The 22,115-nt window shown below is 46.1% G+C and overlaps 1 protein-coding gene across 1 annotated transcript; it reads right to left on the reverse strand.

Moving 5' to 3' along the window:
- Positions 1 to 3,872: 3,872 nt before the first annotated feature.
- On the reverse strand, positions 3,873 to 18,119 carry EPDR1 (ependymin related 1). Its single transcript, XM_035129944.3, has 3 exons — positions 17,530 to 18,119; positions 7,247 to 7,455; positions 3,873 to 6,702 (listed from the first exon to the last, which is right to left on the reverse strand). Exons 1-3 carry the CDS (start codon positions 17,796 to 17,798, stop codon positions 6,512 to 6,514), a joined length of 669 nt encoding a protein of 222 aa, XP_034985835.3. The 5' UTR covers positions 17,799 to 18,119; the 3' UTR covers positions 3,873 to 6,511.
- Between the last annotated feature and the right edge of the window lie 3,996 nt (positions 18,120 to 22,115).

Below are 22,115 nucleotides of genomic sequence, written 5' to 3' on the forward strand. Positions count from 1 at the left end.
CCACTGGAAGAACGTGTGGATCCAGAATTGGCCTCCACAGCATAGCTGCCAAGTTATCCCTTTTTTTCAGGGATTTTCCATTATGCTGAATAGGCTTCCTTGCGAGAAAAGGGAAAACTTGGCAGCTATGCTCCACAGTCACTTATGGAATCACTGTTAAGAAAGACCATATTCATGGAAGACAATCAAAGAAAGAAGACTTCATTTAAAGCCACAATTCCATGCAATGTGTTCAAAACAACTTACTAACAACTTCCTGACAGTAAGAGCTGTTCGACAGTGGAATTTGCTGCCAAGAAGTGTGGTGGAGTCTCCTGCTTTGGAGGTCTTTAAGCAGAGGCTTGACAGCCATATGTCAGGAATGCTTTGATGGTGTTTCCTGCTTGGCAGGGGGTTGGACTGGATGGCCCTTGCGGTCTCTTCCAACTCTGTGATTCTATTATTCTAATTTTGATATTATTTCTCTTCCCATGTAGCTTTTCGGGTGGAGGGGGCCCTTTTGCCATCCTCTAGACCCCCGGGATCCTCAACAAACTTGCTGCCCCTGGAGTTGGGTGTGGAGAGCGCAGCTGAATGGGACATGGCTGTGGGCAGCTTGAAGAAGTACCATCCACCTGGACTCTGCCCATAAAAAGCAAGTCTAGAGTGAGAGAGCAGGGTGAGGCCCGCTATTTCCAGGATGTCTCCTCGTTGTGAGACTTTTGTGGGTGAGCTGAGTTTGTTTGTGAGAAGCTGGAGACTGAGGTGCGTGAGAAGAAAAATGAATAGAGAGAGAGAGAGAGACCGCTTTGTATTAATGTAACATTTTTATAAGCAAGTGTGGGTTGCCTACAAAGGTCTAGATGCCACCAAACACAATACATACTATCTTTGCACAGTTGCGTATTATTGTTCCGTCTCTATAGCACAAACCTATGCGTGTTTCATCAGAACTTCAGTGGGTCTTATTCCCAGGGAAGCAGGCATGGGATTAGAGCCTCAAAAGTGCTTTGGAGAAGGGGTGTTTGTGTGCAGGGCTTTATAAAAGAGCCTGTGCGCTTTCGCTGAGCTCACCTCGGGTTTGAGCTGGGCTGGGCAAACTTGGCAAGGGTTGCGCCAGGGCCTCTCACCGGGTGGCTTTGGCCAGCTCTAATAAACAAAACAGTCTTGACGCCCTGGAAGCCTCCCTGGCTCATTTGACACTCTGCGTTACAGTTCGCGTCACTTTCAAAAGGCGAGGGGGTTTGAATTTCATGCTCTGCACTAAAATTATCCAGCCCTTAGTTAAAAGCAACTCGGGATCATTTGCTGCCAAGGCAATGTTCCAGCAAAATCCTGATTTCATTGGAGCGCCTCCTCTTGCGTAGGGCTAGGCTAGCTGGTGTTCGCGGGCTGTAGCCCCACACTGAGACCCAGGCTGCTCATATAAATTAAACAAATAATAAAGTAGAATTCACCCATCGGGTACAGAATGCAGACACATGGTGAAGCCAGTTAGCTTCACACTGTCTCAAAGGATTTTCAAATGGTCGTCAGTCAGTGTGGCAAATGAGGTAACACCACAGTTGGCTTTGCAGGGTATTTTTACAGAAGGCAGCTTAGACCTACAGTAAGAAGCCTATTGGACGTATGTTGCAAGCTTGACTGTGGGTGGTTCAGGTTTATATTTATTAATATTGAAGAGCATGGGCAGTACTAAGCAGGCCCGTCCTAGCCATAGAGGCCAGTGGCGCGGAGAACCACGGCGCCGGGCGCTGGAAGGGCGCCAAGTGAGCGCAGGGTTCCGGCGATCTGGCCAGGACTGCGCTCCTTCTCCGAGAACTCCGCGCTGCGCCTCCTTCTCGTTTCCCCAGCGCTGGGTTCCGCTCAGTCGAGCTTCGCCACCAGCGCGCACACAGCGCCCAAGCAGCTCTTGCTGGTCCCGCGGTGCGCGCGCTGGTGGCGAAGCTTGGCTGAGCGGAACCCAGTGCTGGGGAAACGAGGAGGCGGCGTAGCGTGGAGTCCTCGGAGGTGGCCTCCCACTGCTGCCGCGGTCCGCTTGGCACTCCCGGGTCCTTGGAGGGGCTCTGGAGGGGGGCGCTGGATGGGCTCAAGACGGCCCTGGTACTAAGATGTGGTTGATATAGCCTCTCCTTTCCTTTTCATATGATTGGATCTAAAGTAGCAAAACAAGTATGGATTTTTATGTATAATCTTTATATTTTATTTTGAACTCATCCGTTCTGAGAGAAATGAGTAACAAAGGTACCTGCCCAATGGATATGTTTTCAATATGGTATACACGGCAGAACTCTTGATTTACTGTTGTTGTTGTTTTTGTAAATAATTGACAAATTGTTTTGTGTTTGGTTGGCTTTCTCATTCTTTCTTGAAGTACTTTGTCAGCTGCCAATCATACGTTGTGTCAGTTTATTTCTTAGAAGTGCATAATATTGTTTTGACGGTGATATTTTTGTCTTTTTATGTGTTTTGAAATTTAATAAATATCAATTAAAAATGGCAAACAGAAAACTGGAGGAGGCAAAATTCCTATTTGAAATTCATAAAACTTTCAATGAATAGCTCAGTTGGTAGAGCATGAGGCTCTTCGGGTCGTGGGTTTGAGCCCCATGTTGGGCATTGTAGGGGGTTGAACTAGATGACTCCCATCATCCCCTTCCAACTGTACAATTCTATGATTCTATGAATATCAGCCCTTGATGGCTATATACTAGCCACAGGATGTGACTCTAAATACCAGTTCTCGGGGCAATAGAGACCACAGTTGTTCCCTATGTCTGATCTGTAGGCTTCCCAGAGACATCTGAGTTGCCATTGTGAAAAATGGTCATAGACTAGATAGGTCAGCTACACAAAGCTGTTCTTATGTTATTTATAATATAACTGAGGATTTAATATTTTAACATTGTTACCTGATCCAAACCCTTGGGGTGGAAGAGCCTATAATTCAGAGAAACAAGTATTCCAAAATTTTGTTGTGTAGGGTAACCAGCCTCATATAAGCATCGGGGGGGGGGGGTTATTCGGTTGTTGTTTTTATATTATGTATTTTGTGATTTTATATTTCCATTTTTTTTGTGAACTGCCCTGAGACCTCTGGGTATATAAATTCAATAAATAAAATAAATTCTTGTGTCTAATTAAAGCATGAAAGGGGTTAAAACCATAGAGTAAACTGTCCTGCCCGGCTTAGTCTGTGCCACTTCCCCTCACCGTGGAAGGAAATGGGCCACCAAGCCTTTTGTTCTCCCAGTTTACATGTAAGTAAGTGTGTAATGGGACATGGGTGGGGCATGGGACACAGATGGCTCTGTGGTCTAAACCACTGAGCTTAGGGCTCCCACTGCAACATTTTCAAAGGTGTTTGCACTATTCAAAGGTGTTTTATTCAAAGGTGGTAGAATGATTATTAAACTAGCTAGAATGATCATTAAGAACAAACTAAGAACAATTATAGGGACACGAGTGGTGCTGTGGTCTAAACCACAGAGCCTCTTGGGCTTGCCAATCAGGTCGGCGGTTCGAATCCCCGCGCTGGGGTGAGCTCCTGTTGCTCGGTCCCAGCTCCTGCCAACCTAGCAGTTCGAAAGCACGTCAAAGTGCAAGTAGATCCATAGGTACCACTACAGCGGGAAGATAAACGGCGTTCCCGTGCGCTCCTCTGGTTTCGCCAGAAGCAGCTTAGTCATGCTGGCCACATGACCTGGAAAAACTGTCTGCGGACAAACATCGGCTCCCTCGGGCAGTAAAGCAAGATGAGCGCCGCAACCCCAGAGTCATCTGCGCCTGGACTTAACCTTCAGGGGTCCTTTACCTTTACCATCAAGAGATAGGAACCATCATCTCCCTAATCTACAATATTTGGTGTATTATATGAAAACCATCACAGAAACTCAGTTCCATAGCTTTTAATCAAGATTCTTAATACATTTTGCAACTTTAATGTTTTCTGTCTCGACAGAATGTGCTATTTGTTCATTTAATTTAATTTCACTTTCAATTTGCATACCCCCTTTCTATAGTGCTACACACAAGGCGGTTCCAAAATACATTGGCCACATAGGTTAAATACAAACAACAACAATAAAAATAAACATTAACATTAACACATTGGGTCATGTATGAGGAAATTATTATTAGTAACATCTGAGAAATGATGAACATTTGAGTATGTTTATTACCCATCTGCTTTCAGCAAATACGACCTGAATTTATGTGTCAATAACTCTTGACAGATTATTATTATATTTGCTGTGCTGCTTAAGTTGTTTAGGGCAGGCCACTAACTTGTAAAATGTTGCCCTCCAGTATGTTCTGGTCTCCCCCTCCCAACATCCCCAGCCTCTTCTACTGCAATCTCCAGGAATATCCTCTCCACCTCCGTAACACCTCCTTGGAAAACAGGCTTCTACTGAAGGCTTCCCCCTCCCACCAACCACTATCAAATTGCGGCTGTTCTCAGTTGCCCTGGAGGTTTCCTATCTCAGGTAAATCTGCCCTTTCTCCTTGCTGCTTCTCACAGCTAAACCTCCCTCCTAGAACACTTATCTGTGCTTTGCTCTTTCTACAAATCTTTCTTCAAAAACACCTGTGATGGCAAAGCCAAGTGTGTGTGACCAGAGTAAGCGTACACTCCTTATTAAACTCACCCGCCATCTTTATCCCCCCTCCCCCCCCCATTTCAAATTTTTGATTGCTAACTGCTCGGTCCGAGGACCCGTCTTTGTTACTCCATAAAGTGCAATGTCGTTATATGGAAATACACACATATTTAAAGGCACCGATAAGCACTCTCATTTTGACCCTGTCTGATGCAAGAAACGGACCCTGTTCTCTCCTCCCCTTCCACGACTTCGGTCAGGGCGTGACTAGGGTCCAGGGTTGCACCCGAAGCCCCATTTCCAACCTTGATGTGTTGAGCAAAAGGAATGATGGGTGATATGTGTATGCATTGAATTTCCTTCATGCTTCCATTGAACATGCGGAGACCATAGCTGCCAAGTCTCCTGTTTTCCCCGGGAAATCCCCGTTTTCCCAGCTGTTCCTAGCTGAAAAAACGGATTTTTTTTGTTTTCCCCCGGTTTATTCTGGCGCGGTGGCCATTTTGGAACTGGGCAAAGCAGCATCAAAAGTCACTTCTGAGCATGCTCCGTCCAGTTCCAAAATGGCGGCAGCGCTACTTCCGGTCTGCTATTTCTGGCCCGGTCCCTTATTTATCTGACAGCAACTTGGCAGGTATGGCGGAGAATGGGAGGAAGGCACAGCAGGCCTTGCCCAATCACTGAACATTACAGAGGGAACAGTTACAGAAGATCTACGTCACCACTGATGGATGTGTAGTTCTTCTATGTACTAAAGAAGCAGGGCCTTTCTGCTTTCTTGACAAAAGATGGTCTTTTCCTAGCCAGTAAGGGTAAATGACCCCCAATTTCAATGAGACGTCTAAAATAATACCAATGCTTAGCTTAGTCCAGAACTCTGCAGGTTGACTGCCGAGCACACAGAGGCCCCTGCAATTCCAAGAGCGGCCCCCACTGACTTATTTGCACCATACTTCCTCTGACAAAAACCAAACTCACACATGACTTACAAATAAATGCCCACAAAATTAAAACAATCCTAAAAATAAAACAAAGCTAATGAATAGCAGCAGTCTTCAGTGCAAGGGGCTGTTGAACAGTTGAAGTTTGTTGGCAGAGGTTAACTACAAATAACTACAAAAAAATACTATACTGTATGTGTGTGTGTGTGTATATATATATATATATATATTCATTGGGTGCAGTGCATTTGAATCCTAAATATATCTAATGTTGCCAAATATATATTTCTGACAAGACACCAGCTCTATAGGTTTTCATTGAGAGATTGTTAAACAAGTATAGCAATCCTTTTTTGCGTAAATTCAAAGGAACATTGCTTTAACAAAGCATATTTAATACGGGGTGCATAAAAGAGAAGGAAATCCCATCAGATCCCATGAAAGCAGTAGTAAGTAGAAGTAGTAGTAGTAGAAGAAGAAGTAGAAGAAGTAGTATTCCTAGCAACACATCAGTCACTTATTATATGAAGAGTTATGCTTGATTTTTTCCCCCCTCCAAAAGCAAATTCATCCACTGTAACAACTTCCAAGACGTTAAGGAAATCTCTCTACATAGTCGGTTAATGGTGGCATGTTATGGAAATGCCTTCCCTACTACATGTCTTACAGTCCGGTCATTTCTCCAAAACGAGCAAATGCGTGTGATCTTTTAATCTGCTCTAAAAGCACAATGTGTCTCTTGGGAAATATAAGCAATGGGTTCTTCCAACAAAAATGGAGCGGCTAAAAGAAATGCTTCACTGGTAAGTGTATAGAATATGAGGATAATATTAGAACGAGACTCTGGTGGAGAGATGCGTTCTCTCACTTTTTCTAGTCAACGAGAGATCTCATTCCCAAAGCCCAGTGGAACAACCATGTCAAGACACCAGCAGCGGAGGGTTAATGATTATATTACATATGTTTGCGTGTAAAAGCCAATCTCCATGATCAGCATTCCTCACTCATCTTGTTTGGTTGTGCTGTCTGGCAGGTGCTGGGAGGTGTGAATACAGATGGATCGCTTATCCCAAGCTTTAGGTCAAAGAATCGGGTGGAGGTTGTTACGCTGTAGTTCCTGGTGTAGGTCTCCTGCACTGGGTAACAGTCTTTGACTGTATAAACGCCAACCCAGGTTTCAGCTGTAACAAAGCACAAAGTATGAGTTTATATAGGGGAAGCATAGATAATTTTCAGCTTTTCATTATGCCAACAAGAAGAAATCATTCCCCCCCCCAATGAAGGGTTAATGCTACAATCATCAAGCCCGTTTGGTCTGGAAATAACTCCCATCAGTTTCTGTGGGATTGCTTTGCAGTAATCCTTGGGAGGAATGTAGCCCCCCCAAAATACAGAGACTTGCTTTAAATATAAGCTGTTTTTCAACTTAAAAGTCAATGCTAATTGAGCTCTTCTTGGATCTGCTGAGGGTATAACCATGGACAACTAGAACCCTGGTTACACGCAGGCAATGGCGCTCAGAGATTCGGGTGTACCCCAAAATCCTATCTTCTCATGGCTACTTACAACTTATAAAATCATTTTAAACCATACCAAACGTCAAACAATACACCACCAACAACAACAACAACAACAAATTTCCCTTCTCCATTTCCATCACCCAGCCTCTCTCTCTCAAAGAGAAAAGGCCCCGCTCAATTTATTTATTAACCAAAGTATGCTTACATTTCCTAGCTGGTTTTCTGTCAGACCATTCCTGTACCATAATTTGGTCCCCGGGTCCTCCAATGTAGTTCTGATCTTCGTAGGTTGAGTTGTCGGGAATATCGTAAGGATCCCACGGCTCAGTCAAGGCAATCTTGGAACACAGCTTTGTCACTTGCTCAATCTGAAACATCACCGAGTCTTTATAGAGGTAGATATATTCAAAAAATCTGAAAGAAGCAGACCAAGAGCAAAGGTGTTGTTGTTGTTTAGTCGTTTAGTCATCTCCGACTTTTCGTGACCCCATGGACCATAGCACGCCAGGCACTCCTGTCTTGCACTGCCTCCCGCAGTTTGGTCAAACTCATGTTCGTAGCTTCGAGAACACTGTCCAACCATCTCGTCCTCTGTCGTCCCCTTCTCCTGGTGCCCTCAATCTTTCCCAACATCAGGGTCAAGACCAAAGGTAATACCTGTGAATTCTTGGGTGGGCATCATTAGGTGACAGATTGTGCACATCGACCCAGGAGATTTAAACTGGCTCATGGGAGCCCTCAGGACTGTAGTTCTTGGGGGGCAAGGGATTTTAAACAGGAGAGTTTAAACACCATTGGCAAACTACAATTCCAAGGAGTCTTGGGTAAACCCATGGACCAGCCAGATGGGCGGGGTAAAAATATCAAATTATTATAATTATATATAATTGCTGCTTAAAGGGACCCCTGACCATTAGGTCCAGTCGTGACCGACTCTGGGGTTGCACGCTCATCTCGCATTATTGGCCGAGGGAGCCGGCGTACAGCTTCCAGGTCATGTGGCCAGCATGACAAAGCCGCTTCTGGCAAACCAGAGCAGCACACGGAAATGCCTTTTACCTTCCCGCTGTAGCGGTTCCTATTTATCTACTTGCATTTTGACGTGCTTTCGAACTGCTAGGTTGCTGCTTACTGCATTAATATTTGCATTTATGTAAACTGCTCTGTGAGTTTCACCTGAAAAGAAGTACATAACCGTTTTCAATATATACATAACATTATCTGTTAATAACGCTTCCAAAAATATCCACAAGCAACTGGTGCCCAAACACACAGACTTCCTTTCCTATTATAGACCGGCTAAAAATACATTTCTATTTCAAAGAAACAAAAAAGTCTAGTTTTAATTGTATTAAGGAAGCAGGTGTGAGTAAAAATCAAGAATGACACATTTATTTTTTCACCCAAGGACAGGCCCAAGAAATAATAGCAAGGGGGACAAGACCTGTAAATAATATTGGTTTAAAAATATAGCCTGTCGCTGTTACAAGCTCTCTCTTGGTCAGGAAAAGGTCAGTGAACCTACTGAGCGTGTTTACATAACCCTAAGCAGATTTAAAGCACACTTTTATTATTTTCCAGATGACATGGATTCAAAAGCAAGTCAGGTAAAACCTAAAGAGTGAGGCATGCACCGCACAGATGCAATTATAAGCCTAAATAGTAGCAGGAAACTAGGAGGAAATGTCAGTACAGTGGGGAAAAGTTCAAAGACCTGCTCTTGGAATATCCAGTTGCAAAAACCCAGTATATTTTAAGACCGCTCTTTTGGCTACTTTTTAGTATCTACTAATAAAGAAAATGGCCTCCCCACTCTAACAACCTGTATTTAGGCTGGGAGAAAATCAGAAAGAAAGAAAAGATGTGGAGTTCACTCTGATTCTTTTATCTTGGACTTCGATGTAACAAACAGCCTGAGTACCCCGCTCTGTTCCATGCAAGTGCTCACAACGGCAGCTTTAATAAATTTAGTTTCCTATAGCAGAACTCTTTCCACACTTACCATTTTATTGTGGTATAGTTGCTGTTTGAGCCAACATTCAAAAGAGCAAATTTGCAGCTCATTGCCTGCCCCCTTTAGTAGCAGTCTGCTGCTATTAGAGTGTGGGGTTTTCCTTTCCACAAGAATGGCGGGTTGTTCTTGAACCAAGAAAGGATCTGAGGCTGCAGTCACATCCCTTAGATGCCTTCGTGTTCCTTCAGTCCACAAATGTCCGAGTTATGAGCATGTCCACGGAAACAACACTTTCATTTTTTTTTTATTGCAGTGGTACCTTGGTGGTACAGTGGTACCTTGGGACGCAGGTGGCGCTGTGGGTTAAACCACAGAGCCTAGGGCTTGCCGATCGGAAGGTCGGCGGTTCGAATCCCCACAACGGGGTGAGCTCCCGTTGCTCGATCTCAGCTCCTGCCAACCTAGCAGTTTGAAAGCAGGTCAAAGTGCAAGTAGATAAATAGGTACCGCTCCGGTGAGAAGGTAAACGGCGTTTCCGTGTGCTGCTCTGGTTTCGACAGAAGTGGCTTAGTCATGCTGGCCACATGACCCGGAAAAACTGTCTGCGGACAAACGCCGGCTCCCGCGGCCTTTAAAGCAAGATGAGCGCCGCAACCCCAGAGTTGTTTCCAACTGGACTTAATTGTCAGGGGACCCTGACAAGTACCTTGGTACTTGAACGGCTTGGCTCCTGAACAAATCGGTTCCTGAACGCTGCAAACCCAGAAGTGAGTGTTCCGGTTTGTGAATGTTTTCTGGAAGCCGAACGTCCGACGTGGCTTCCGATTGAGTGCAGGAAACTCCTGCAGCCAATCAGAAGCCGCGCCTTGGTTTTCAAACCATGTCGGGAATCGAATGGACTCCTGGAATGGATTAAATTCGGGAACCAAGGTACCACTGCATTATTAATACTTAGTGTTACAGAATTCTAATCTTGTGGGAGCATAAGCGATGTGCCTGACCAAGTTATGGTGAACCTGGTTACTGTGCTGAAATTTTGTCTTCAGCTAAAAACTGCTATTGTGGGCAAAACGTGGACTCATTGCCATTGACTTCACCTGCCACTCATCTCCTCTGAACTGGCCTGGCAAACTGGTGCAAAGCAGGCCACAAACTACATCCATCAACAGAGTACCCACATAAACCATGACTATGTTTGTGCACATGCCACACAAATGAAAATATTGATGATCCATTCTGGATCTTCCACAAGTATCAGAATTGTTGTGGTAGAAGAAGCAGAAGAAGAAGTGAGGGTTTCCCCGCACATTGCTCTCAATGCCCCTTCCACTATCTCCGTTCCTATCGTCACAGGTTGGCCACACATGTGCCCTGCTCCAGGCTCATAGGCAGCCATATTCTCAGGTTCAAGAGAAGAGGGTTGAAGCACACAGCTGTTAGGCAGCCATAGCACAGAATCCTCTAAACTACCTTCAAGCCAACTTAATAAGCAAGATAAATGGTAAAGTGGAGAGTTGAGGAGTTAAACAACCAGTCAAGTAGAGGAAACTGGGCTGTAGACAGAGCTACAGGGTGAGGAAAAGCAAGGGAGACCTCCATTGTCCAGTCCTACCCAACAAAGTACACTCCAATCTGATACAGCCCCATTGGAGAGTGTAACTCTAGAAAGCATATTTTGAGCAAGTGAAGGTTGTTGAATACCAGATTTCATTGTTTTCATCCAGTGATAATTAACAGTTTTACTCATTTTTAGCAACTGTAGATTTCTCATTCATGTGCACCACACAATACAAAATACGCTTAATGGGCCTGAGAGCTGCAGACTAGGTTTTCCGATCATCACCAATATTTATTTTTCCGCCTCTGCCTGAAGAGTTGAGCACCTCTTTTGAGGTTTCTTTCTGACAGATGCTACAGGAAAGGACATCGTTGTATCTTTCCCTTCAGCTCTTTCGGAGAACCTGACGCCTTCGGAATCCTCGCTCCAGATTCAATTTCAGACACATTCCTCCGATCTCCCAGATTTCCCACTTCAATCAAAAGACCGCAGGCAACCTTTAAGCATCTCACTCTAGGTCTTCCAACACCTGCTACTATTTACCGCCTTCAGTTCACCACCCTTTCTAGGGGGAGTTCAAAAATCTATATTTACTGTGTTCCCTCTCCAAATATAAGGCGAAGACCATTTACTATAATCCCACCCCTCAAACCATCCTAAAGCAAAATGCAAATCTGAAGACTAGGTGATTTGAATCAATTGGTTCAATCGATTTTGGATTATCCTCTTATTAAACAGAGCTAAAAGTTAAGAGTGCTGGCAATGAGCTCAATCTGTTTTTTAAAATCATGAAGAGTGCAGCTCCCAGTACACAGTGTGTCCTGAGCTTGTCTAGCTTGGGATGGCTAACTTGTTTGGCCTGAAAGTTGCATTCTCCTTCGAAGGGCTGCATGGCAGCAGTGGGTACTGCCACATTCACCCACACACTGTGTGCATACACACCATAGCTGCCAAGTCTCCTGTTTTCCCTGGGAAATCCCCATTTTTCCAGCTGTTCATAGCTGAAAAAACAGGGTTTTTTTGTTTCCCCCCGGTTTATTCTGGCGCGGTGGCCATTTTGGAACTGGGCGGAGCATGCTCAGAAGCGACTTTTGATGCTGCTTTGCCCAGTTCCAAAATGGCTGCGTGCGACTTCTGGCACGGCGGCCATTTTGGAACTGGGCAAAGCAGCATCAAAAGTCACTTCTGAGCATGCTCCGCCCAGTTCCAAAATGGTGGCAGCGCTACTTCCGGCCTGCTATTTCTGCCCGGTCCCTTATTTCTCTGACAGCAACTTGGCAGGTATGAAACACAGACATGTACAAGCACACATGAGGCACTCATTACCCAGTTGATCCATGCAGATCTGATGAGTGTTGCAGGGAAAATCTTCATCCCCATTAGGATGCTGGGCTGGGCAGAGAGACCATGTCTACTGTATTATTAATTTCGTGGCTGCCACCGAAATCAGTGGGGTTGGGGGGAATTTGGTTTGGGGCTGGATTAGGCCACCAAATCGGGGCTTAGCTATCCCTGGTGCAGATACTAATTTCCATCTCTATGTTTTTATTTTAGAGAGAATAGTGTGGGTTTTTCATTTCAGGTGAAACCTGCTTGCCCTGCAGTGTGTAAGTAAGTAAGTAAGAAAATTTTTATTTATACCCCGCCCTTCCCAGCCAAGACTGGGCTCAGGGCAGCATAAGGTTACCAGATATTTTTTTCAATGAATCCGGGGGCACTTTTCAACTTCCATGGATTTTGTATGGGGACTGATTTATAAATCCGGGAACTGTCACCGGGAAACGGGGACATCTGGTAACCAAGGGCTAACATCAAATATCAAATACATTAAAACACAAACAAACAATTGATTAATCGTTTGATTCAGGATAAAATTGTTAGAATCAGGATAAAATTGATTGTTTGATTCAGGATAAAACTGTTAGAATCAGGATAAAATTGTTAGAATCAGGATAAAATTAAATTACTGCCCACAAATTACAACCATAGGGATCGGGAACCTCAAGTATTCATCAGGGCCAACTATCCATGTTGGTCGCACGTGAGCCGATAAAAGGGCTCCCATAAAGGGTCCCATAAAGTGGGGGGCGAGAGGGAGGTTTGCTTCTGCTTTCTGGCTGAGACTAGTGGCACCTCTCCGAAAGAACAGGCTGCATGTTGCAAGCAAGTGGTAACTTTCAGAAATATCCTATTTCTTTCATTTGACCTCCAGAACCAAGCCATGTCAGAAAGAGCGTGTGTATGAGGTGAAAATCCATCGCATATTTGAATGTTGCCTTTTGCGATATACTTCCCACGCATAGAAAACGATCGTGTCAAGAAGGCTAGCCAGAAATCTCGACAGAGATTTCTACAGAGGCTGCCACAAGTGATTCCCCCACATGCCCCTGATATCCTGAGAGAGCAGTACAATACGATCTTTTTGTCACCTTGTAGACCAGCCCTTTCCCCAAACATTATACTGACCTGAATATTGTTACTTGGACGTCATCCGAGGATACCAGAAAGTTACTTGTTGTAAAGTAAACACATTGTCCTATAATGCAGTTACCCTGAGTGTCACACTGCTCAACAACCAGTAACCAACAATTACACCTCCCCAGAGCCAATCTATATGATCAGGAGAATAATTGATGGAGACTGTATCACTTAGAGACGCGGGTGGCGCTGTGGGTTAAACCACAGAGCCTAGGGCTTGCCGATCAGAAGGTCGGCGGCTCGAATCCCCGTGATGGGGTGAGCTCCCGTTGCTCGGTCCCTGCTCCTGCTAACCAAGCAGTTTGAAAGCACGTCAAAGTGCAAGTAGATAAATAGGTACCACTCTGGCGGGAAGGTAAACGGCATTTCCATGCGTTTGCCAGAAGCGGCTTAGTCATGCTGGCCACATGACCCGGAAGCTGTCTGCGGACAAACGCCGGCTCCCTCAGCCTATAGAGCAAGATGAGCACCGCAAACCTAGAGTTGTCCGCGACTGGACCTAATGGTCACGGGTCCCTTTACCTTTTAATGTATCACTTCAAACTGCAGATAGAGCTCTGAATGTTTGACCAATCCACCTTACAGACAAAAGAAACTGCACTTCGGACCTATAGAGGAAGACAAGGCAGAGGAGAGGCTGAGCCCTTCTCCCCGCCATACTGGTTTTCAATGTGAAGGAAATGGGAGAGCATTCAAACATGCAACTCAACCTACAGCTTGGTAATCTTTTCCATGATTCTGCTGATTGTATAAACTGTCCCTTGGCACTAAAGAATAATGTTTCATTCAACTGCCAAACAGTTTTAAACATTTGGGTCCCCTCAATTCTGCACTAGCAGGGATGCTAGTATTCCATTTCCTGCTCTTTCATAGTCCTTGCCACAAACCAATTCGTGTATCTCTACTAGATTATGTGCCAAGCCAAATTGACTGATGTTGGAGAAAGCCGTGCCAGAGAGCTGGCAGATCTTCCATTAAACTGTGCAGAGTTCGTCCCATCCGTGAATGCTTAGCTGGACAATGGCCAGAATGACTCAACATCTCCCAAGGTCAAAGTTTTCTAGAACTGACTAGTATAATGATCAATAACGCTGCTCTTACCAAGTTACTTTCCCCCCACCCCTTCCCAAACTGAAGTGAATTAAATCTACCCCCCCCCCCATGTTTCAATCATTGTTTGCAGAGGTCAAGAAGGAAGTTATGCCATCAGCTCACTTCACTTCAATTCCCCGCTTGATTTCCCCACCATTCTGGGCCTCCAACAATGGAGCCTCTGGGGTAACTAACGTCTAGCAAACATACTACATATCTACAATTTGGGAACCTGGTGAAAGTCGAAAGAGGGCCAATGAAAGATCAGCTGCTCTTGAATCATCTATTTCAGGCGCGTCCAACAGGTAGATCGTGATCTACCGGTAGATCACTGGACATCTGTGGGAGATTACTGGTAGATCATTGGCTCCCCCCAAAGAAGCTGAACAACTGTGGCTCCCCTAACCCTAACCTCCTCCCTGAAAAAACTCAACAACTTTGACCCCAACCCCCCGCAAATGGGCCTTCCTTCTAAAAAAAAGCTCAACAACGTTGACCTGAACCCCAGGATTAGATCACAGTCTCTTGGGAGTTGGCCACCCCTGATCTATTTCATTCTTGGATTGGTGTAAACCAGACATGTTCAACCAGTTGACCGCGACCGACAGGTAGATCCCCGTTGATCCTGGTTGATCGCGGGATTAAAAAACTGGGGAACGAATGTCTCCGCCCCCTGCCCCCTCACTCTGTCCCTCTGTCGTGTCAAGTGGGCGGCGTTAGGCATTTTCTCTTGGCGTTTGGGTAATGATTAGTGTTTTTAGCGCTGGATGCATTAGTTAGCGGTGGTTAGTTTTTTGTGAGTGATTTATATCATTTTCCCTTTAAAAAGGCCCAACAGCTCTGGTCAATCCTCCTCAGAAAAGCTCAACAACTCTGGTCTCCCCAGAAAAAGCTCAACAACTCTGGTCAACCCTCAATGACAATGGGTAGATTCACTTCCAGTTTTGTTACACTGGAAGTAGATCGCAGTCTCTTGGGAGTTGGACGTGCCTGGTGTAAACAATAGTGCACTGTTTCTAGTAAGCAGAGGTGGGTGGTGTTCACACTTCTGCAGAGAGATATTGTGATCCATGGATAACTCTCAAGAGTAAGCAGTTGAAACTGGTAGGAATTGCTACTAGTGTAGGAAGGATGGGCTTCCTCTTCTTTTTCGCACAATGGGCTTCTTCTTGATAGCTACCCGGAGGCAAAAACGGGTGAATCATGATTGAGCAAACAATTATTTCATATGTAATCCTAAGCAGCTGAAGTTAATGTGACGTTTTCTGAACCAGAACTGTATACCTGAAGGAGCGTCTCCACCCCCATCATTCTACCTGGACACTGAGGTCCAGCTCCAAGGGCCTTCTGGCAGTTCCCTCACTGCAAGATGCAAGGTTACAGGGACCCAGGCAGAGGGCCTTCTCAGTGGTGGCACCCGCCCTGTGGAACGCCCTCCCATCATATGTCAATGAGATAAACAACTGTCTGACTTTAAGAAGACATCTGAAGGGAGCCCTGTTTAGAGAAGTTTTTAATATTTGATATTTTATTCTGTTTTTAATCTGTTGGGAGCCGCCCAGAGTGGCTGGGGAAACCCAGCCGGATGGGCGGGGTATAAATAAATTATTGTTATTGTTATTAGTGATTTTAATAAAGGAGAAACTGTTTGCATCTTTTTATAACACATCCTTAAATTTAAGCAATTTAAGAGGCACCTGCTCACACACTGTTTGTTTTGAGAGGTACCTTATGCTCCCCAGACATTTGCTGTTATATTTTCACCCTGCCATATGGTGCTTCCTTATCAGATCTGAAGGAGGACTGACACAAGTATGTCCGCGGCTTCTAGCTGTAGAGGCTTGGGAGGGAGGGTGGGGGGAACAGGCTAATCCTAGCCCTGACCCTTCCTGCTTCTGACCAGCCCATCACATTCTCAAATCACCAAGTTCAACATACAGCAGTTAATTATTCCATGAAATTTAATTATGGATTTTTTAAAATGACACTCTGCTTCTAAATCTGATTTACTGTGAACTGCTTTGAGAACCATTATTGTTGGAAAGTAGTATATAAATGTTGTAAAACAAACTGCTTTGAGTAGACGAGAAATATGCTAAATGTCATAGTCATATATTAATGTGTGATGTGATTGGATTGACTCAGTTTTGCATCCTATGCATTTCTAAGTATCTATTAAATTATCAGAAAAATGTTCTGAATGGAAGAACTGTAGAGGGAAAACATGTGGGGAAGGAAGACAAGTACCGTAAATATACTTCAGATTACGCTGCAAGAACAATAAGCCTCTTCCTTGCTTGCTGCCTAGGGTACTAGAGATACAAACTCGGAAGGGGAAAAATGGGCTGGTTAATATTTTAATGTGTTGACTCTATCTCTACAATAGGTGGACTATTGTGGTTCTGGTCAAAAGTAATGGCACAAATATTTGCCATCACCATCATAAATCCATACATAGCCAAAATGGAACCATCCACACAGAGGCTTGCAGGAATCTCTAAGTTTGCAAAAAGAAAAAGAAAAAAAAGGCTTTGTGTGGGGAATTGGGAGAGATCTAAGTGGTTTGTGGGTAACTAAACATAAAGCCCATTAAGTGTAGAGCAGGGTAGGCAACCTAAGGCCCATGGGCAGGATGCAGCCCAATCGCCTTCTCAATCCAGCCTGCGGGCAGTCCGGGAACCAGCATGTTTTTACAAAAGTAGAATGTGTCCTTTTATTTAAAATGCATCTCTGGGTTATTTGTGGGGCATAGGAAATCGTGCATTTCCCCCTCTCGAAATATAGTCTGGCCCACCACAAGGTCTGAAAAAGGTAGCTGACCCCTGGTGCAGAGTCTTTCCAGTCACTTAGATCTCTACTGGTTGTATGGGTAAAGGTTGATGAAATGGAGTGTCCTGAGAAGGGGCGTCGGTGGCTGGAATCCAAAACAGGAGGGGGGAAACACACGCGCGCGCGCGCGATTTGCTGCAAACTGTGCTTGTCAACAACCTGTTTCACACCCTGCAAGATCTCAGCGACCCCCGTCACTGAAAAGACTACCTGCGTTTCGGGGGCTCCACGGGAACTCCTGCGCAAAGCCCTCCCCGACTTAGGAGTCTTCACGAGCTACATTCCAACGACATCCACCCAAATTCAAGAAGCCTGCAGAGAAAAAGGCCGGGGAACTTGGTGGGCTTGTGTCGTCGCTGCTTGGCCGGGGGATCACGCATCATCCACACACACGCTCCCATACGCAAGGCAGCGGCAGGGGAGCCGCGATTGGCTGCGCGCAAGAGGATCCCCATCCCCACCCCACGGAAGGCGCGGCCAAGGGGGGAACAGCCCTCCCCGGAGGCTGCTGCGCCTCCCCCCCCCCCCCCGGGAGCGCGCGGGAGAACCTGCGACGGGGCGCGGCCGTTGCACCTACTTCTTGCAAGGGATGAGCCCCTTCCTCTCCTCCAGGATCCGCAGGCGCTGGTTCTGGCCGTCGTAGGACACGGCCGCCCGGGTGTTCCTGCTGCTGCTGTGGTCGTACACCACCGTGCGCCCTTCCCACTGCAGCGGGGCCTGGCAAGGCACGGCCGGCGGCGGCGCGCTCGCGGCCGTCGGGGCCCCGCCAGCCAAGCTTAAGGCGCCGCCGAGCAGCAGCAGCGCCAGCAGCAGCAGCTTCCCCGGGAAGGCGCCCAGCGGGACCATGATGTCCCTGGCCGCGCTCTTCTGCAAGGGCGCCGGGCCGCTATGCCAGCCAGGGAGGTCTCCAAGTGCCCCTTCGGACGGCGGTCCCGGCGGGTCGGCTCGGCCTGCGAGAGAGGCTGGGGAGCGAGCCTGCTGCTGCAACCAGCCGAGGAACGGGAACTGCAGAGGGAGCCCGCGGCAGCCCAGACGGGCACCGTCTCTTTACCCAACAAGCTCTCTGCTTCCTCTGCGCCAGGGAAGAAGACAGAGCCCTTTCCACTCTCCTTCCTCGGCTTGGAAAGGCAGCAAAACGACGCTGCCGCCGTATTGCGCTTCCTAACGGCAGCGGAGTAGAAGCACATCTCGATGCTGCGCCAAGAGAGTCTCCGGGGCTCCATCGCTTCGCACGATTATTTTGGCACCGAAAGGGGCACCCCTAACTGATACCGTGTCGGATGCGCTATTGTCTCTGCGATTCGTTGGGCGTTCCTAATTAAACCATTTTAAATATCCCCCCCCCCCAGTATATAATCTGGAAACCGCATGTTGCAGAACTAAACCCAAATGTTGTTATTTCTTAAATTTGTATGTGGCCCTTCATTTGAAGATCACAGAGCGGTTCACAATATAAAAATACAAAATGAGAACACAAAATAGACAATAAAAACTAGAACAAAAACGCACCAATAACAAGCATTCTTGGATGACATTCCCACAAACCCATTTCAAATGACATACATGTTGGAACTGGGTCTTGGCTGTTCACCAAACAATCTTGTCCTGGAACCATACTCAATTTTGCCACTGAACAATATTTTTTTGGGGGGCAGTAAAGCCCCTAGGACTTCCTTCCGAATAAATGGAGTTCATGCTTATCTTTTTAGAGGGAAGGGTTCTGGTTCAGTAGAATAGTGTGTCTGCTTTGCATACAGAAGGTCCCTGTTTCAGTGCCCAGCACTTGCTGGTAGGGCCCGCTGTCTGAAACTCTGGAAAGCCACTTTCTGCCACTATAGACCCATGGTTCCCAAACTTCTTTCTTGGGGCCATACTTTGAGAATAAAAATTTGCTCCCCCGTTTTTTTATTCCAAGAAACACATTGGAAAACAAAAAGAAGCAACTCCTAGCAGTGCTTGATTTATAACACAGGACACAACTACTTTATAATATGACCATGGGACATCCAGAAAGTATAAAACAAGGCAGCTACATAAGAACATGTATCTTTCTCAATATATGATGATAAACAAGTCTCTTACATATGCACCTTAAGTATGTGTACTAACTAATTTGAGACAAAGAAACTCGTCTCATCAGCACAAAGAAGTCTCTCTCTTTTCTGATCTCTCATATTTGCCAGTATTGAAAATCCTTGTTCTCAGCAATATGTCTTGAGAATTGTAGAATAATAGCCACTCTTGAAGAATGGCGTGAATACAGTTTTTGGTTGTGCATCCAGTGTGGCATGTCACACCCTTTGAGAACCACTGCTATAGGTAATCCATAGCTAGGTGGACCCATTATATACAACAGTTTTCTATGCTCTCTGTTTGGGACCCACTCTAGTCTACGAATACTCCAGAGGGCTTGGTGTAGCCTGTTGTAGCCAACATAACCAAGTCTTGTGGCACCTTACAGACCAACACATTTTTTATGGCATAACCTTTCCTGGACCAGAGTGTGCTTCATCAGATGCATGAAGTGTTATCCTAAGTTGCAGCTACAGTGGTACCTCAGGTTAAGTACTTAATTGGTTCCAGAAGTCCGTACTTAACCTGATCAAACCTCTCCATTCTTAAGGAAATCAGCCCTGAGTGCTCCCTGGAAGGACAGATTGTGAAGCTGAGGCTCCAATACTTTGGCCACCTCATGAGAAGAGAAGACTCCCTGGAAAAGACCCTGATGTTGGGAAAGATTGAGGGCACTAGGAGAAGGGGACGACAGAGGACGAGATGGTTGGACAGTGTTCTCGAAGCTACGAACATGAGTTTGACCAAACTGCGGGAGGCAGTGCAAGACAGGAGTGCCTGGCGTGCTCTGGTCCATGGGGTCATGAAGAGTCGGACACGACTAAACAACAACAACTTAACCTGAAGCGTACTTAACCTGAAATGAACTTTGCCATTGAAAGTAATGGAAAGTGGATTAATCCGTTCCAGACGATGAAAAACTCCCCCTAAAACAGCAATCTAACACAAATTTTACTGTCTAACGAGACCATTGAGCCATAAAATGAAGGCAATAATCAATGTACTGTACTATAAAATAAATAAGACAGTATTATAGATGAACAAAATTAACATTTACAGTGGTACCTCGGGTTAAGTACTTCAATTGGTCCCGGGGTGCCATTCGCACCCTGAAAAGTACTTAACCTGAGCGGCGATAGTGTGTGAGTGTGAAGCGCCGGTAGAGTGCTTCTGCGCATGCGCACGTGGTGGTACTTAACGAGAAAGTACTCAACCTGATGCGTACTTAACCCGAGGTTTGACTGTATATAAACAAATTGAGGGGGGTGGGGAATATTAAATAGTGAGGTCAGAAGAAAGTACAGATGATGTTTACATCATTAACTGTGGGAATTCACAAAATGTTAAGGGGCATCCTGCCATTGTTAACCCATACAATACTATTCTTACTACAGCTAGTACTTTGTACTCATAGTACTTGACAGTACAATGACATATGGGAAGTACTAGTGCAGCAATGGAGTTACCTGTAGTCCCCAGGTGTGTGGTTGGACTTCAACTCCCATCAGCCTCAGCGAGCATACCGAGTGACAGCAAATGATGGGTGTTCGAGTCCAGCAATATCTAAAGGGTCACATGTGAATATAACATCTTGACTAAAACTCATTTACAAGGGTCTCAGTCCAGCTTATTTCACTGAGATTTAACTGCAAACAAATAAAAACCCTAAGTAGGCTCTGGGTTCATAAATAAGGTTTGTACATGCATCGTACTTGTTGACCTATATTTCATTGCCCGGCTTTCCTATAATGGGTGCATTTAACTTTAATTGAAAGTGTATAATGTGTCCAGATAGTTCTGCAACTATGCAGCTACGTAATTGTTGCAATAAAAAAGAATCACCATTATTTCAGCTAAAGATTAAAAAAGAAGACATGAGCAGCAAATTCTCTTTCTGCTCCATGTAGCAGTGTTTTGAGTTTGGTTTCCCCATCACAAGTGTCATTTTACACGTGGTGCCGTTCTGAAGGCATGGAGATGTTTCGAGGTGTTAACCTTACTGACTGTGGTGTCACAGAAAGCTTTTCAGTGATTTAACTGGAAAACTCCATAGTGGGAGTGGAGAGTAGAGGCAATGTAAGTACGGTATGTTTTTCAGAATCCATCACATAACATAAAAAGAGCTCTGTTCATAGCTGCCAAGTCTCCCGTATTCTCCGGGAAACCCCCGTTTTTCCAGCTGTTCCCAGCCGAAAAAACGGATTTTTTTGTTTTTTCCTGGTTTATTTGGGCGCGGCGGCCATTTTGGAACTGGGCGGAGCATGCTCAGAAGCGACTTTTGATGCTGCTCTGCCCAGTTCCAAAATGGCTGCAGCGCGACTTCTGGCGCGGCGGCCATTTTGGAAAAGGGCAGAGCAGCATCAAAAGTCACTTCTGAGCATGCTCCGCTCAGTTCCAAAATGGCGGCAGCCATGGGCGTACCCAGGATCAAAACTAGGGGGGGCAAGGGGAGGGGCCAAGGCACGGAAGGGGAGGGGCCACAAAGTGGGCGGGAACAGCGAACTCGCGCTCCGCCGGGCTGTGCCCCTCCCTAGAAGCAGGGCTGGTGGGCGGAGGCGGAGCCCAGCCCAGCGGAGCGCGAGTTCAGCGTTCCCGCCCGCCGCGCCGCGCTCCCTGGTTCCCCGCCGCGCTTGGCCTTGCCTGAGGGCGCGCCGGGGAGCTGGAGGGAGGGTGCGGCGCGGTGCGGCGGGAATGGCGAACTCGCGCTCCGCCGGGCTGTGCTCCGCCTCTGCCCACCAGCCCTGCTTCTAGAGTAGGGCAGCTGCCCTAACTTGCCGAATGGTGGGTACGCCCTTGGCGGCAGCGCTACTTCCGGTCTGCTACTTCCGGTCCAGTCCCTTATTTCTCAGGCCGGAACTTGGCAGGTATGGCTCTGTTGGGTCAGGGCCAAAGGCCCGTCTAAACCTGCATCCCATTCCCGGAGTGGCTAACCAGATGCTTATGTGAAACCTGAAAGTGGAACATGAACACAACAAGACTCTACACTAGTATTTGCTAGCAACCAGCATTCAGAAGCACATCACCTCTGATCGTGTAGGTGGTATAGCCATCATGTCTGAAAGCCATTCATATGTATCCACATGACCACAA

The sequence above is a fragment of the Zootoca vivipara genome, chromosome 11, assembly GCF_965207765.1.
Source record: "Zootoca vivipara chromosome 11, rZooViv2.hap1.1, whole genome shotgun sequence".
NCBI classification, from domain to species: Eukaryota; Metazoa; Chordata; class Lepidosauria; order Squamata; family Lacertidae; genus Zootoca; species Zootoca vivipara.